Here is a 16,297-nt window from a genome sequence, read left to right as displayed (position 1 = left end):
GTCAATGGAAGACAGGGATGGGAACGGTGTCAATTTTTAAAAGACAGACTCCTTTTTTTCCCCTGATTATTAAACTCGGATTCTTACCACCAAGAGAAATAACAAATGCAGAGGGGGTATGTTGAGGGAATTTCACAGAGCAAGGGCATTACAGTTGCATTCTTCTTCCTTTTTTTTTTTTTTTTATCTTAAGGGATGCGTCCTCTTATTTTTAATCCAGGTATTGACTGTACAAAGGTAACACTAACTCTGGCAGCCCCAAGCTACATTTATTTTGAACCTCTTAAAGATTATTTTCTCTGATTTACATATAGCAGAGTAAAGTGGGAAAATAAGTATCCTCATTTGAGTGTTTTTAAATCTCTAAGAAATGCACGTTGAAAGCTATTACCTCTCGGATGCTTCAATCACGCCTGAAGAAATATGTTTGCAACTTAAGGTCACTGTGCTCCACACTTGAATTGATGAAGGGAGCACCCAAGGCAAAGTTTAGACAGAACGAATTGATTTTCTTCCCTGGGAGACCTAAATTATCATGCATATATTTTTCTCAATTTCAGTCATTGCTTTATTAATTAGGCAGAATTACAGCAGGGCTTTAGAGCCCACTGCAGCTGGAAGATCCCATGGAGTGTCCACGTGATAAGCTGGGCTTCTGGAAGGAGCTCAGGCTGTTATTGTGAATAAGCGGATTTTGAAGAGAACCTGATGAGGGCTCTGTGTTACTTCCAGCATAATTTGGTTTCTCCTAGATTAGTTTGTGGAGTGAAATTGGCATCCAGTCACAAATGAATCACTAGCCCTGCCTATTGTTCCTAACACAGACGAAAATGTCATGTATGTGCATTGAAGAAGGAAAAAAGAAGAAGAAATGAGAGCAGAACCCCCTGATGTTTGGACCTAGATAGGACATGGGAGAGTTAAAGATGGTGTCTGGTCTGTTTCCCTTTCAATGCTCAGGTGTAATTAGCAGAAGCGGCAGTTACATTGCCTGGTCGGGACTGAGAGAGGTAACACTGGCCAGGAGGAGAGGTAACGCAGGCCAGGAGGGGAGGCTGAGCAGCAATCATTTTGTTCTGTAGGAGCGGTGGCATATTTCCGGCTCTAACTCCATCTTTCTTGGTCTTTGTCAATATGGAACTTTGGCAGTGTTCGAGATCCTTTAAGAATATGCATAAAAGGCTTACAAGGGTTGTATAAAGGGACCCAGGTTCCATCTTGAATAAGCTCCGGCTGGCCAAAAAGTAGAGAATTTGAACATCACATAAGTATAATGACTGCAATGTATTGAAACTCACTATGTTTAAATTCACATGCTAATAATGATATAAAAACAAACAAATGACATCAACAAAAAGCTCTTCTGGGGGATTCTAGGAAAGCCGTCTATGATTTTGAAAAACAGGAAATAACATGAGTCAAACCTTCATCTACCTTTCCTATCTATATCAACTATACCTTGGGGGATCAAATAGTGGATGGGGGAAGTTTCTCCTTATAGAAGCATTGCAGCTAACAAATGAAGCAGAAATGATGGAATTAGAATATCACCATCTTGCAATCCTTTAATGATCACCTCTTAATGATCTACTGGCATCACAGAGAGACCACCATGCATTATGTGCCTCCAGATTGAGGTCCACAACACTGCTGACTTAGAAATACCAGTCTATTATTTCAGAATGATTTTTTTTTTCTACAACTTTAACTATTACCTGAAGGTATATCCGTATCCTGGCATTTCTGGCTGTTTCTTCTGGGTCCCCCTTTTCTGTGCGTTTCAAGGAGAAAATGAGCTAATACACAAATCAGTGGAAACTCCAAACTATAGAATAATGTGCAAATTCCATGGTTTCTTTCCAACTTGACTAAGTTGGAGCAAAACACAACAGTGTGGGATCATCAAAGAAGGCTACATAGTCAATGCCTTGGGGTCAGGCTGCAAGACCTTTACATCCCAACATGTAATTACATCCCATTACATCCCAAGAACCTAGCACAGTGTTTGGCATGGAAGACATAATCAAAAACTATTTTTATATCAACAAATCAATGAATAGAGTGGCTGGAGAGGAAAAGAAAGAGAAGTCTCACTGCCTCTGCCTCTGAGTTCTTTTACCTCCGGAGGGATCATCCTTTCGTATCCCCGGGTGTCAGTCTCCTCATCGGTAAAATCCTGCTATGATATTGTCTTTTCCTGATGATCAAATGAAATAAAGGATGAGGAAAGTATTTTGAAAACTGTAAGCATGTTCACAAATAGGAAAGCATTCTCATTTTTTTTTTGTTGTTATTAACACAGCTTGTTTAATACTTAAAACTTCACCGTTTTGGGGTTGTTTCTGAGGCTCTGATAATCACGGAGGAAGGACAGTTATTGAAGGTGAGGATGTGCATGCATGTGGAGGGGCTGCTGTGCATCAGCTACATTATTTTATTCTGGCAACTCTGTGAAGTAAGCATCTATACCCTGGCTATTTCGATGAGGAAACCAGGGCTCCCAGAGGTCATGTCAGCTAACCAGGTTACATGAAGAATGAGGTGGATCCGAAACTGAAATCCAGATCTTTCCGACTTCAAACCTATTCTCTTTCCACTGCACGTTAAGTGAAGTTTCCAGCATGCTTGAAAGTATGTGCTCTTGCCATGTCCAAATGAGTAGAGCTTGACTTGCATTTTCTCGAATCTGCTCTTCCGAAATAAAAGCCAACTGCAGGATTCAGCAACCTCCTTTGAACACATGTCTGAGATTTCGTAGCCGATTGCGTTCAAAAAAGGACTTATTTTAAAGCCAGAAAGAGAATTATGGCATTGCATGAGCTCTGGCTTATCTGAATTCTCTTGGGCCGCAATTTCCAACCATCCATTATTGTCCTGAGCTTACTACAGCTTTTGGCTTCTAGATTTCTCAGGAGTGTTAAAAAGGGATGCAGCTGCCCTGCAGTCTTTCCCACTAGTCTCTGTAGCTCAAGTGCAAATCTGTTATGCAGTTTCATGTGCATGCTGAGGTCAGGAGAATTGTTTCTGAAGTGCTAAGCTGTGACTATCTAGAGGACCCTCTGGACCCATATACTCCAGAGGTTGAGAGAAGCCCTCTGCCCTCCCCGACCCTCATTTCCTGCTGCCCACCCCATCCCACCCCCAGGTAACCACAAACCCCTCACCCCGAGATGCTCATTTTGCTTCTAGAGTTTGAATTCAACAAACCCGGGACCACTGCAGCATTAAGTTACAAACTGCATCTCTAAGACAGCCTGACTCCTACAAGAAGACCATCAGAACTCTCTTTGTGAGATCTTTGTGAAATTACAGACATCATCTAAAAGCCTGTGTAACTCAAAGGGTTATTTTGTTGACTAAATTGGTTAATGCAAGTACAGCACTTAATAACTATATCGGGACATAGATGACACTCAATAAATGTTAGCCATTGTACTGCTATTAATACCAATTTTTGTTCCACTTGGAACTTTGCATGTTTTAGGTTAGCTTGCTCCTTCTTCATTGCTTGAGAGATGAGCTCCAAGTCACTCTTTCTTTGAGAACTGGCATGGAATGGAATCAAGCAGGGATCTCTCGGGTATTTCGTGAAATATCCTAAAATGATTGCCAAGTCCTGATAGCAGAATCTAGGAAAATCCTAACTCAGAAGAATCTTTTATGGAAGAGCACAGCAAAATCTGGACGGAGATGACTTTTTTTTTTTTTTTAAGTTCCTGAGATATTTTAGGAAAATCTGTATCAAAGCTGTCAGATATAAACCTAAATATTGAAGCACGTGCCTTGCTCTTAAACATCCTGATTTACTTCTTTCCCTTTCCAAATTGGCTAGAGCAAAACAATTGCAATGGAAACACCTCGTTGCTTCTACCCTGTGTAATTCTCACATTTGTTAAAAGCAGCGTCTGGGAAATTAGCGAAGAAGAGAGCCCAGCTGAACACGCGTGGCCCTGATAACACAATCTGAGTGTTCTATCTGGTGTTCTGCTTCGCCCGGCTGGGATCAGACCTGCAAGTGGGACGCAATTGGGCCTTATCTCACTCCGGGGCGGCTCCAGGCTGCAGGCGGGTGCCCACATGCATAAACGACAGCTCTGCAGAGCAGAGAGCCTTGAGCCGTCCTCACGCAGAAATCTCAGCAAGGCAGCTCAAAGCAGGGCGCCTCTGAGCCAAATAATCACGGAAGTCACTGAATAATGCATGAGAGCAGGACCCTCCCTGGCACATTTGGAACTGTACTCAGCAAGATAGCAAAAGCCAGCCCCTGGAACATGCACTCCCTGAAATTTATTCTTGCAACAACCACTTGGGGGAAAGTGAAAGCCAATATGACAACCACCTGAAAATCGTGGCATTTTAGTGAGTCCGGGGCTCCTAGGGTTCGTGTCAGTATAAAGCAGCAACATGACAGGATTTAAAATTCTATCTTATTGATAAATGCTACCTCTTCCTCCAGGAAGGTTGGAGGGTGGGCTGATGGTCGCTGCGAAATGACCAGTATGATCCAGGAGCCGCTTATTCCACCATTTGGTTTGGTTGTTTTGGTACGCTGTGTGGCTTCCCATAATTAAAGTTAGTTGACATCTAAAAATTGCAGAAATGCTGCCTCTCGGGAGGCTGCTTCTTGGAGGCCTGGCCCCAATGTAATCAGCGAGGAAGCTCCATCTTTCTGATCCAGATGTCGGCTTTCATATAGCTGCAGTAGTGATGAGTGGGCTTTGATGCCACAAATGTCTTGTCTCTCGTTTGATAGTCCAGCTTCTCAGTAAGTGCAAAATAAACAAATCTTTTTGGAAGAATGTTCCTACACCACTGTGTCACAAGCCCCCCCACCCGGCGGTCCTTGATCATCCATCTTAGATTGGTGTTCTTGGCAGGGCACCTGCCCGGTCCAGCCGGGAGGGAGCAGAGCCAGGAGCCTGCTGCATAGCCCTGCCTCGCGTCCAGGTAGCCTCCTGATGGCAGGCCCCACCGAATGGCCCTGTCCTCTCCTATGCTAACGACGGTCAGCTATATTTCGGCATTATGACTGTGAAATGGGGGCAATTCTCTTGGCTCAAAATTCTACTCCCAGCAATTTATTCCCTGCATAAATATTTATGGTTTAGGCTAGTCACCAGATTATTGTTTACAGTATCCTCCTTCAAACGGAATCAGCCTAATTGTCCCAAACTGGGAGATTAGTCACATAAATTATGGTACATCTATAATTGGAATATTATACTCTTAGAGAAGAATATTAAATAAAATAGAAAAAGTGTTCACTCTGTAGTTTTGACTTACAAATACAGGTTAAAAATAAAATGTTCCTTTATGATCTCAAATCTCTAAAGGAAGAAATAGGTATTTAACTGTGGTTATCTCGGAGTGGAGTGATTATAGATAATTTTAATATTTTTTTTCTTTTTTGGTGTTCTGCATTGCTCATATTTTCTATAGTGACAACGTATTGTGTTTCTAACTGGGGGAAGGGGGAAATCACAGATTAAAAAAAAAGAAGAAAAAAAAAAAAGCCAGACCAGCTACATCTAAAAGTATTCTCCCTCTAAAGTTACCAGGTATGCGGACAAAAAAGGAAAGAGAAGCGTCTCTCCTCCTGAGGGAAGCACCTCGGGCTATGAGCATTCCTTCCCTCTCTATCTTAGCGACTGAAAAGAGTCAAGATCTCAGGGAGTACATAAAATAAAAATGCCTTAGCTAGAAGGGTCTGGCTGCTTTGTAAGTGGCCGGGAGGGGGGAGTGGCGGCTGCGTGGGGGTTGTGGGGGGATGCGTGGCTTCTGTTTGAAGTAAGATAACCACCCACATGTGCGTGTCTCCGTTTTCTCATCACAATACTGGACATCCTTAGAAGCAATCGCTCTGACACACACCATTATCAGACGCCGAAAGTTCTTTATTACCATACTTAGCAATCATAGTTCCCAATTTCCCATTTGCTTAGAACATCATTCTCAAATTCGTTAATTTGTTTTCAAGGCTTGAATAAAAAGCCTTTTCATCACCGTGTCAAAGGGCAGCCTGATTGCCAAGCTCTAACTGCCACAATGCCCCCTATCAGATACAGGATAGCGCCAGTAATACTCTACGGAGATAATGAAGAATGGGTAGCCCATAATGAGTGTGCAGCTCTAAAGAGAGTCAAGAAATTAATCCCATTCTGAGCCTTTGGAAAATGGCTCCAGCACACAGTACAGCGGGGCAGAGGGGGAGCTAAGTTTCACTATTTGAAAATGCACACATCAGCTTGTGTTTAAGATGTATACCGTTAAATGTCTGAACTACTCCCTGGGAGGGCCAAAGATCTCCTTCAGATGACCCCTAAGTCTACCTTACAACTGCTCACAGTGTTCTTTGTGAGATACGGAGCTTTGGCAAAACCTGATTATCTAGGGAATACTCTGTGAAAAGTCTTCGGGGCAAGAGGAAGGTAGGAAATTGATTATTTCCCATACATTTCACAAGGTCTAGGCTAAGAGAAACCATTAGCCTGGGCAACTTTTGTTGGTTAAGGCAGCAAGTTCAGTTTCCTGGGGACAGGACTATCAGAATCCCTAAAATAGTAGCTGATAAAATATTTATTCATTCCACAGACACTGAACAACAGAACATCCCTGTTGTATAAGGTCGTGCATCATGTGCTCTGGGGGATAATGACTATGGCATGAGGCCTGTTCAAGGGCTAGGACAGTCACCAGTCACTGCAATAGACATAAAACATGAGTGGCATGGGTTTCAGGGGAATAGAAATCCCTTCCTCAGATGACATCACAGAGGGCTGGCTGGAGGAGTTTCTACTTGAGCCGGTTTTTCTGAATGCACAGAACTGTGGACCTTGATGATACTAACTTTGTTGCTTGATTTAACGAGGGTTAGACTAGTGGTGGAAGGAATACATTTATTAAATCTCCCTTGTGAACGTGGCATTTTGTAGGCTCTTCCAGATGTGTTTTCATTGGCCAGGCAAGTGATAACCTCATAAAAGTGAATCTTTTTTGAATCACCACAGGCAGGGTGATTCCAGAGACCTATCCTCCTCATTCCACCATTTTGATGAACATACTGGCTCTGCCTTCTTTCATTGAGGAATCGAGAGGGAAGGATTAGGTAGAAGGAAAGAAGAAAATACAGAGGAGGAAAAGGTAGTTTGGAGAAAGCTGGCAATGCGGAAATGGGGAGGGAACAATGACACATGGGTGCATGATACGAATCTGTCCCTGATTTCTTCCTTATCAATACCAACAGTTCTGGGCTCTTCCCCACTGGCCCTTCACCATAGCTACCAAATGTCTGTCCTGGCTCTGCCTACTTTGTCCATCCTGAACCCTGTTGCCTAATGAATCTTCTTAAATTAACACTTTTCCCATTTTAGCAATTGACAGTTGTATTCAGAGCCCATGACTCCTTGGGTTCCGCATGCCCTTCTCGCTTATGCCCTCCTACCATCCATTCATTTATTAAGCAAACATTTTGTTTAATGCACAACATGAACTTCCTGGTCTAATTAGACCTCTCTGCTCTCTGTACATTCTTAACTCTTCTCTTCAGTGTTGCTTGTCCACTCTTTACCTCCGTAGCTTGCTACCCAGTGTCTTTTTCTAATCTACCATCCTTACACCCACAATACATGAGGGCATTTTATTCTTTTTTTTTTTTATGTTCTCCACATTTGCTAGAGCCGATCCTTACACATAACAAACCCTCGATAAGCATGTGTTAATTAAATGGCTTGCTAATTAAAGAAATGAGCAATTATACAATAAACTGCTTGGTGAAATACAGGTTCTTAAAGCAGTAGGGAAGAAAACTAGTAAGCTCACATTTTTAAAAAGCCACCTCATCGCTCCTAATTACCTGGTGTTTGAAACCCTCTACTTTTTACCCAAAGTCTGTGTTGAGTGTCTCCTTCTCTGCGTGTGGACCATCACAATCAAATGATGGATACGTTCGTAGATTATGTCTCTTTCTACTCTTTTCACACATTTTAGACAGTCAAAAATAATATCAGATCAGTTTTAGGAAAGGACAGAAAGTATTTATCAAAGGCAAAATTTGGGGTGCCTGGGTGGCTTAGTTATTAAGGGTCTGCCTTCAGCTCAGGTCATGATCCCAGGGTCCTGGGATCGAGCCCTACATCGGGCTCCTTGCTCAGCGGGAAGCCTGATTCTCCCTTTCTCACTTCCCCTGCTGTGTTCCCTCTCTCGCTGTGTCTCTCTCTGTCAAATAAATAAATAAAATCTTAAAAAAAAAAAAGGCAAAATTAACCTTAGTCATTAAAATACATTTATCTTCTGTGATGATAATCTCTTTTACGGAGCATTGGGTGTTGAACCTCTGCCATGAGTGTGACTTTGGGTGAAGTGTTCTGGGACGTGAGGCCTGAGTCCAGTTATCAAAGAGGAGATTTAAGGGTTGAGGTGACCAAGACGTTCACATGGAAGTTAAAAGTGCAGCAAGTGATGCAGTAAAACCCTCAAGACTGGGAAAGTCAGGCAAGATGGATAGGAGGCTTGAGTTGGGCCAGAAAAGACCAGGAAGTTTTTCGCAGGATGCAGATGAGCAAAGGACAAGGCAAAGACGGAGGGAAGGCGGTCATGCCTCTGTGCTGCATTCAGAATTGCACGATATAATTACTTCACAGCAGAACAAGACGCTGAAGCAGCCATGAAAAAGTGTGTGTTCTGTGCCTCTGAACTTGAGGACGCCGCAATGGCCCCTATGATCATTATCCGTTAAAACGATTGTTGAACTAACCAAGGTGCCCTGTTCACTAATCTTCCTGAGTACACGTGTATTTGCCATCATTACCTTAGGGCCCCAAGAATGACAAATTTTTTTTTTTAAAGATTTTATTTATGTATTTGAGAGAGAGAGAGCACATGAGAGCGGGGAGGGTCAGAGGGAGAAGCAGACTCTCCGCTGAGCAGGGAGCCCGATGTGGGACTTGATCCTGGGACTCCAGGATCATGACCTGAGCCGAAGGCAGTCGCTTAACCAACTGAGCCACCCAGGCGCCCCCCAAGAATGACAATTTTAAAGAGCTGCAATTGCTTTACAGATGCCCTTAAATGAATTCACCCAAACTCTCAGTGAAGGAAGTGGCAAACAGCTGACCTGCTGATAGGACGCTGTCACCGACAAATAGTTATCTGTCTTGGAGATTGCTCTGGTCCCAGGAGATTGGTAGAACATACCCTTAACGTGGTAGTTGGCATTTCTTTCACTGCACCAAAATCCCTGGGTGCTGGCGATCCCCTTGAGGGCAATGTGTTAGTAATCTCTGAGTCCCTGATGCCTTGCCCGGGTGGTTGGCAAACACGAGGTTCGCTTAACTTTTGCAGAATTAACAGATTCCTTTGCTGGAGAGCTGCTTGTCCTTCTCCGTTCATTGTTTTATCTTCCATTGCGCTGTTGAGCAAGTAAAGCCTAAAAAGGGAATCTTGCAAATTCAAGTAGTATAGAACCCTCTAAGATTTCTCCCTAGAAACTGAATTGGGTGTTTGGAGAGCAGAAGAAAATGAGTTCGCCTTGTTTTGGAGATTCAAAAACTGGAACAAAACTTGTATACAACAACCACCAATGACGTAGCCATCATTTCAATACTGATCTTTGCAGTTTTTTATCTGAAAGTAGAGAAGCAAATGAAAAAAGAGAAAAAAATAGAAATGAGAAAAGGTGATTCCATTGATCAATTTTAAGTGTTTTTGCTTTCTCCAATAGTTGAGTGCTCTTCAACCCTGTTGGCTTATTTTTCCTATTTTTCTAACTTTCTATTTTGCCCCCTTGGCAGGATTTAAACAAATAAACAAAACATACATGAGAATATGTCTGACTAAAGCCATATCCAAATGCTATATGAGCCACTCCATTCCAGAACCACGAGATGGGACAGGTTTATACTTCATCAATATAAATGTCCCACCAGTACATTTTTGTGTCTTGATGTCAGAGTTTTATTTACAAATTGATCTCTTATCAATTCAATCTCCAATCATTCAATTGGCTGGTAGACCTTGCAGACATTTGGGATTTATTTTACTCATGTAAGCATCACCCTACGATTTGGCTAGTCATTGTTAAGTGCAATGTTAAATTGAATGAAGTTAAATTTGAAACCAATACCATTTTAAACCACGCCAGCTTCAGTCAGCTTTGAGACAAATGTAAGTTTCCAACGGAATGAAAGCCCCAGGAAGTCTATGGCCAATTTTTCCCGAGTGAGACAAAAGCGACTAAGATTCCACGAATAGGTTCCAGATAAACCTTTATGTCATAAACCATTGTAATTCTTGCCCCTAAAATCCTCCAGCTCTTATGATTATTTTAAAAATCAGGATCATTTCTAAATCTGAGACACATGAATAAGGTTGAGACTTACCCATTGACCATCATCATCTTTTTTCCTTAAATCCTCTTTTTGTGTTATCTGTTTTGCCCAATTATAGGAAGATTATAAACTTCCCATTTGTGACTCCATGTAAAGATCTCTCTGATTTAAATTCTCGTGTCTGGATGTGTTTGGCAGCCTTAACGCACCTGAGTTACATCACTATCATCATTCCTGTGTTTCTATATTTATTATGCACTTGCTTTGTGAAATAAAAATCAGTCTCTGCTTGTAAAATTGAAACATGGACAAGTCCTGACATAGAACCAAAGCAAGATTAATAATGACCTGTCATATAATATTCAACCATAGTAACAGCCACTCCAAATAAAACTTTCCCGTCGACATTTCCTTGTGGAGCCCAGAAGCTGTGTCAGTCCTTTTCTGCCTTCCCTACTGACCTTTCAGGAAATTTCCTTCCACTGATGAAATTGTCATTCTGTCACTACAAAAGACAACAGAGTAATGTAAAATGACGATTGGCAAAAGCAAGTGATCAGGCTGGCCTGTCTGTGGCCGTTTCAGCATGTTCCTCTTTCTAATTTAAAGAAAAGCTAGCGTTTCTTAAGCTACTGTAGTTCCCTTAGCACATTTCAAGACGGTCTGGCTAGGCATTCAAAAGAACCAAATATAGTAAATGTACAGTTTTAAATATTATAGTTCATTGGGCGCCTGGGTGGCTCAGTTGGTTAAGCGACTGCCTTCGGCTCAGGTCGTGATCCTGGAGTCCCGGGATCGAGTCCCACATCAGGCTCCCTGCTCAGCAGGGAGTCTGCTTCTCCCTCTGACCCTCCTCCCTCTCATGCTCTCTGTCTCTCATTGTCTCTCTCACAAATAAATAAAATCTTAAAAAAAAAAAATTAAATATTATAGTTCATTGATTCCTTTTTTTAAAAGCAGCATAAAAAAGCACTACACCCTTAAAGCCCTTCTGTTTGTCATTGCTTTTACTGGGTATTAATTTTTTTTAAAAGTCAGTTTAGCTTGGCCAAGGGAAGCACGGTGTTCCTTTCACAGCTCTTTAGGATCATGTGTGTGCTCAGGGGACCCCCTCTGCTCAGGGGTCCCTCCTGTGACAGCGGTGGGTGGGCAGCCTGTTCCGTAGGCAGGCTGTTCAAATTATGAGAAGGATTTTCCTCGTTTTAAATCAACAGTTACTTTCCTCTAATGCTTTGTGCTGTGTCTTTACCTGTCGACTTTTCCAACTCTCTTATTGCCTCTTTACACTTTTCTTGCCCCTTGAAGCCAGAAGCACCCTGATCTTTACTGGATCATCCTGAAGCTAACCATTTAAAAATATATATATATATTTCTTTTCAAGGTTCCATTTGATGCCATTAGATAAGATCTGTGATTATAATAACCACAGCACCTGACAATAGGCATTCAATACATATTAATTATATTTTTGTTTTAAAAATATCAATATGGTGCACAGGAAAGCACAGAGGCATTAAAATCAATAGGCCTAGACTCCATTGCAGTTCACATATTAATTTGTCCTAGGATCTTGGGCTATATTTTCACCTTTCTCAGTCTCTATGTTCTCAGCTTAAAAAAAAAAAAAAAGTAATAATAAAGCCCATTTTACAAAACTGTGCTGAGGATTATCAGTGCTAGTATCATAAAGCACCTATCACAGTTCCCAGTATGTAGTAGGTGCTCAATAAATATCGGTCTCCACACACAACACATCTTCCCCACAACCCCACCTACCTTGTAATGCAGAACAGCAGTGTAAACAGAAAAGACTAAGGAGCCTTGGCTCCCAGCTTTGCCCTTTTTAGTCCCATAATCTTGGATAAATCACTTCACCTCCTTGCATGTTTCCCTATCACATAGTCCCACATCTGCTACAAATAAAATATTGGCTGGGGAATAACTTTCAAAAATCTTGGTGTGTTTTCTTATTGTAAGGTGTGTTTTCTTATTATTTCCAGTAGCAATTTATCAGTGAATAAACTGCTGAATGAATGAATTGCCCATTGCCCCCACTGCCTCCCTCCCCACACTGGAGCAGGGAGGAAAAATCAACAAATGGTGTTGAAAACCAGTCCACGCATGTTTATAAAAACACGCACATATGGGAGCATTTGCCTGATAGGCGCAAATGCAGGCAGCCACTCTCAAACGAATATTTGGCAGAAGAACCCGTTGACTCAGTGCTGCTATGAACACTATGGAGGTTCAGAATCCCAGCGCTGTCATTGTCAAGGCTGATGCTCTTCCTTCTCATTTCTTTCAGGAATTTCTATTACATCACCATGTTACGGGACCCAGTGTCGCGCTACCTGAGCGAGTGGAAACACGTCCAGAGAGGGGCCACGTGGAAAACCTCCCTCCACATGTGTGATGGGAGAAGCCCCACCCCTGATGAGCTGCCCACCTGCTACCCTGGGGACGACTGGTCTGGGGTCAGCTTGCGGGAGTTCATGGACTGCACCTACAACCTGGCCAACAACCGCCAGGTGCGCATGCTGGCCGACCTCAGCCTGGTGGGCTGCTACAACTTGACTTTCATGAATGAGAGCGAGAGAAACACCATCCTGCTGCAGAGCGCGAAGAACAACCTGAAGAACATGGCCTTCTTTGGGCTCACGGAATTCCAGAGGAAGACACAGTTTCTCTTTGAGAGGACATTCAACCTCAAGTTTATCTCCCCCTTCACGCAGTTCAACATCACGCGGGCTTCCAATGTGGACATCAACGAGGGCGCCCGCCAGCGCATCGAGGAGCTCAACTTCCTGGACATGCAGCTTTACGAGTATGCGAAAGACCTCTTCCAGCAGCGCTACCACCACACCAAGCAGCTAGAGCACCAGAGGGACCGGCAAAAGAGGCGGGAGGAGCGCAGGCTGCAGCGGGAGCACAGGGGCCACCGGTGGCCCAAAGAGGATGGGAATACAGAGGGGGCAGTCACTGAGGACTACAATAGCCAGGTGGTGAGATGGTGACCCCCTGCCCTCTCCTTCCTCAGGAGGGGGAGGATGAGCAGGTGCACTGACCTTCTGTGGCGTTGGTTACCTTGGAGGATGATGGGCCGTTCTAAGGACATCTGGCTATATGTGGCTTGATTTGGACACCTGCTTCCTCTTTGTCTTCATCCTATCCAGCTGGAGATGATCTGTCTTCTTCTTCTTTTTTTTTTTCCTTGACATATTTCCATCCGTGATATTAAGTAGGGTAGGAATGCATCCAACAGAGACGTCCTTAGGAGGTCAAGGAGGGAAGCACCAGAAAGGAAACTGTTCTTGAAGACATCCTTTGCAGTACCATGGGAACCCACAGAGGCACACATGAAAAGCCAAATTATGGCTTGGATGTTCTGCTGAAACTGGTCTGTTTCACACTGTCTCTGTAATGGAAATATTGGTCTGTCCAGAGAGAGAGAGAAAGAAAGAGTCCCTTTCAGCCCTTAGATGAGGTTTTCTGCCAACCCTCACTTGAATGTTGGCTCTCATCTTGAACCCTGTTTGAATGTGGTTTAAATAATAAGGCGCAGTGTTTTGTTGTTGCAGTTGTTTTTAAACAAGATTACCCTACTATTGACCATCACTCAAGACTTACACCCCACAAAGCCCCTGCATCTTAGCAGGGAGCCATGCTTCTTCCCCCATCTTTAAGGGACCAGCTAGTGGAATTGGGACGGGAGTGCCTGGCCCCTGAGAAATGAACATTGGTAAGGGCATTTAGGAGAAAATGTGCTTATTAACTAAGGTCTAAGGAGATCACACGTTACCGATTTCATTTTCATTCAAAAAGAATTGACTAATAAATTAAGGGCGGTGGGGTGGGGGGAAGCAGGAGGAAAACTATATGATGTTTCACATTTCCAAATGGGCTACAGAACTTTTAGCTTTTTTTCCAGGATATTTCTGTTTTACCTCTTTGGAGCAGTCATCTTCTTTGATATGGTACTGCTAAGTTTGAAATTCTGTTATCACAGAGACAAAGAAGTTTAAAAAGAATTTGGCCCAAAGATTAGGAGTTTAGCTGGCCCTTCTGCAAAAGATCTTCAAGGTCACTAAATAAATAACTGCTTTAGGCCAGGAGACGCGGAACTCAAGGGGCCGGTTGTCCCAGGAGTTTAGACAGACTCTACCTCCCAACACCTTGAATATCTCCAGCCTGCTGACTTTCTTCTCCCCACTTGATCTTTGCCTGTGGTTCGGCCATGGCTGTAACTGGCAGCTTGGGCTGGAGGACAGGAAAAGATGCCTCATTGCCAATTGCGTCTTATTTTCAATTTTTCCCAGTCACAACTACAAGAACACAAAGTCTGTCGAATAATCAGGGGAGAAGTTTGGAAAAGGGAATAAAAAAGCCTTGCCTGGCATTCAGGAGCCGGATCAGAGTGGGTAGAAAGTTTCACAACATTGATCTGATCAATCCTTTCAAGGAGCTCAAGGCAAAATGAGTGAAACCCCTAAATCAGATTGAAAAGCCTATTTCATTGATATCTAGCATGTTTGATGTTTAAGCCAGCTTTACATAAGCCACATCGAAGCCTCCAGAATACTCTCGCTGGGGTTGAGAGTCCATCAAACCACAAGCATTCATGGAGTGCATGCCTGTAGAGAGGGGAGCCCAGGGTCTCCATCAGAGAAAGATTTGGAGAAGCGGCTTCGATTCTTCTCTCATTACCCTTGGCTTCATCTGTCACGTGAGGGAAGGCATTATTGGGGATCTCCCTTGTGTCACTTACTGTGGGAGGCCCTATTCATACCTTAAATCTATTCACAACAAGGTAGATATTATTAAGTCCAGTTACGTAGATAAGAAAATTGAAACCCACAGACAATAGGCAGCTTCCTTGTGGATCGTATGCTAGGTCTGAGCGACTGCAGAGTGCAAGCTCTTTTGACTCCATCCTGTTTTCCATGTGGGACAAAAGCTTCCTGCCAGTCATGCAAAAAGCCAGCTATTAGAGCCCAGAAGGATTTGCCGCTGACCCATGCGCGGGGCACAACTCTTGACGACCCCGAGCCGGCCGTGACCCAGAGCCATGCTGCCTTGGGTGAGTCCAGCCCTCTCCACCTCCATGACCCACCAGCAAGCTGAGAGATTGATGATTTCTTAGACACTTGTACTTTTTGAGACCTATATGTTAAAGGGACCAAATCAATATTGCTTGTTAGTGGGTAGAAATTAGACTCACAAAATATTAGCGTTTCCCTTATCGCTGATTTGTTCCTGAGGTTGAGAGGGAAGAGAATACTGCTACAATTAATGAGCAGCTAGCTCTCTCTCTCTCTCTTTGCATTTCAATGTTAAGATCTAATGTTCTGCCTAGACTGGCAGAGCTGCAAATTATCCCTCAGCCTGCCGCTGTGATACACACGCACACACACGCACACACACACACAATAACAATCCAGTGTTTTGTCATGTGGAAAATCAAAACAAGTTAGAAAGCATGAAAGCATTTGGGTTGTTTCTTTTAAACTCACTTTAAATTTTTTGGCAGGGAATTCATGCATAGCTGAGACTTGGAGGCAGCCTCTGCTAACTTCACGCTGCTCCTTAGGCATCTCGGGATTTATATCAAAAGGCTTTCCTCAGCCTGTCACTGAAGGCGTGATGTATGGTGCTCCACTTGAGACCAGATATCAGAATGTTCACAGGAGAAACCATCTCTTTGTGTTGGCCCGAGGCCAGTGCTGAGCAAATTAAAAAGACCAACACGGGCTTCCTCCTTCATATCATTTCATTCTAAAGGAGCACGCTTGTCATATCCCAGGGGTTCTATGTTGATAGAAATGAAGAGGTAGGGACACAGTTTGTTCTTCAAAAATTGACTGCACACCTACATGCTGAGTGATGCTCAGAGGAGGGATGCCAACAGAAGACATCTGGGCCTTGGGATCCATGGGGAGTCAGCAGCTTGAAGATCCAAAACCCAATCGATTCCA

The 16,297-nt window shown here is 43.2% G+C and overlaps 1 protein-coding gene across 1 annotated transcript in view; it reads left to right on the top strand.

The window, feature by feature from the left end:
* HS6ST3 (heparan sulfate 6-O-sulfotransferase 3) overlaps positions 1–13,710 on the top strand; it is a 642,672-nt gene extending 628,962 nt beyond the window's left edge. The window contains exon 2 of the mRNA XM_035003165.1: positions 12,631–13,710. Within this exon, the coding sequence (XP_034859056.1) occupies positions 12,631–13,339 (709 nt within the window). The 3' untranslated portion in view covers positions 13,340–13,710. The remainder of the gene's footprint in view (positions 1–12,630) is intronic.
* Positions 13,711–16,297: the final 2,587 nt, after the last annotated feature.

The sequence above is a fragment of the Mirounga leonina genome, unplaced genomic scaffold (genome assembly GCF_011800145.1).
Source record: "Mirounga leonina isolate KUSES-001 unplaced genomic scaffold, KU_Mleo_1.0 Mir_127, whole genome shotgun sequence".
NCBI classification, from domain to species: domain Eukaryota; kingdom Metazoa; phylum Chordata; class Mammalia; order Carnivora; family Phocidae; genus Mirounga; species Mirounga leonina.
This window is presented reverse-complemented; position numbering and strand designations above follow the sequence as displayed.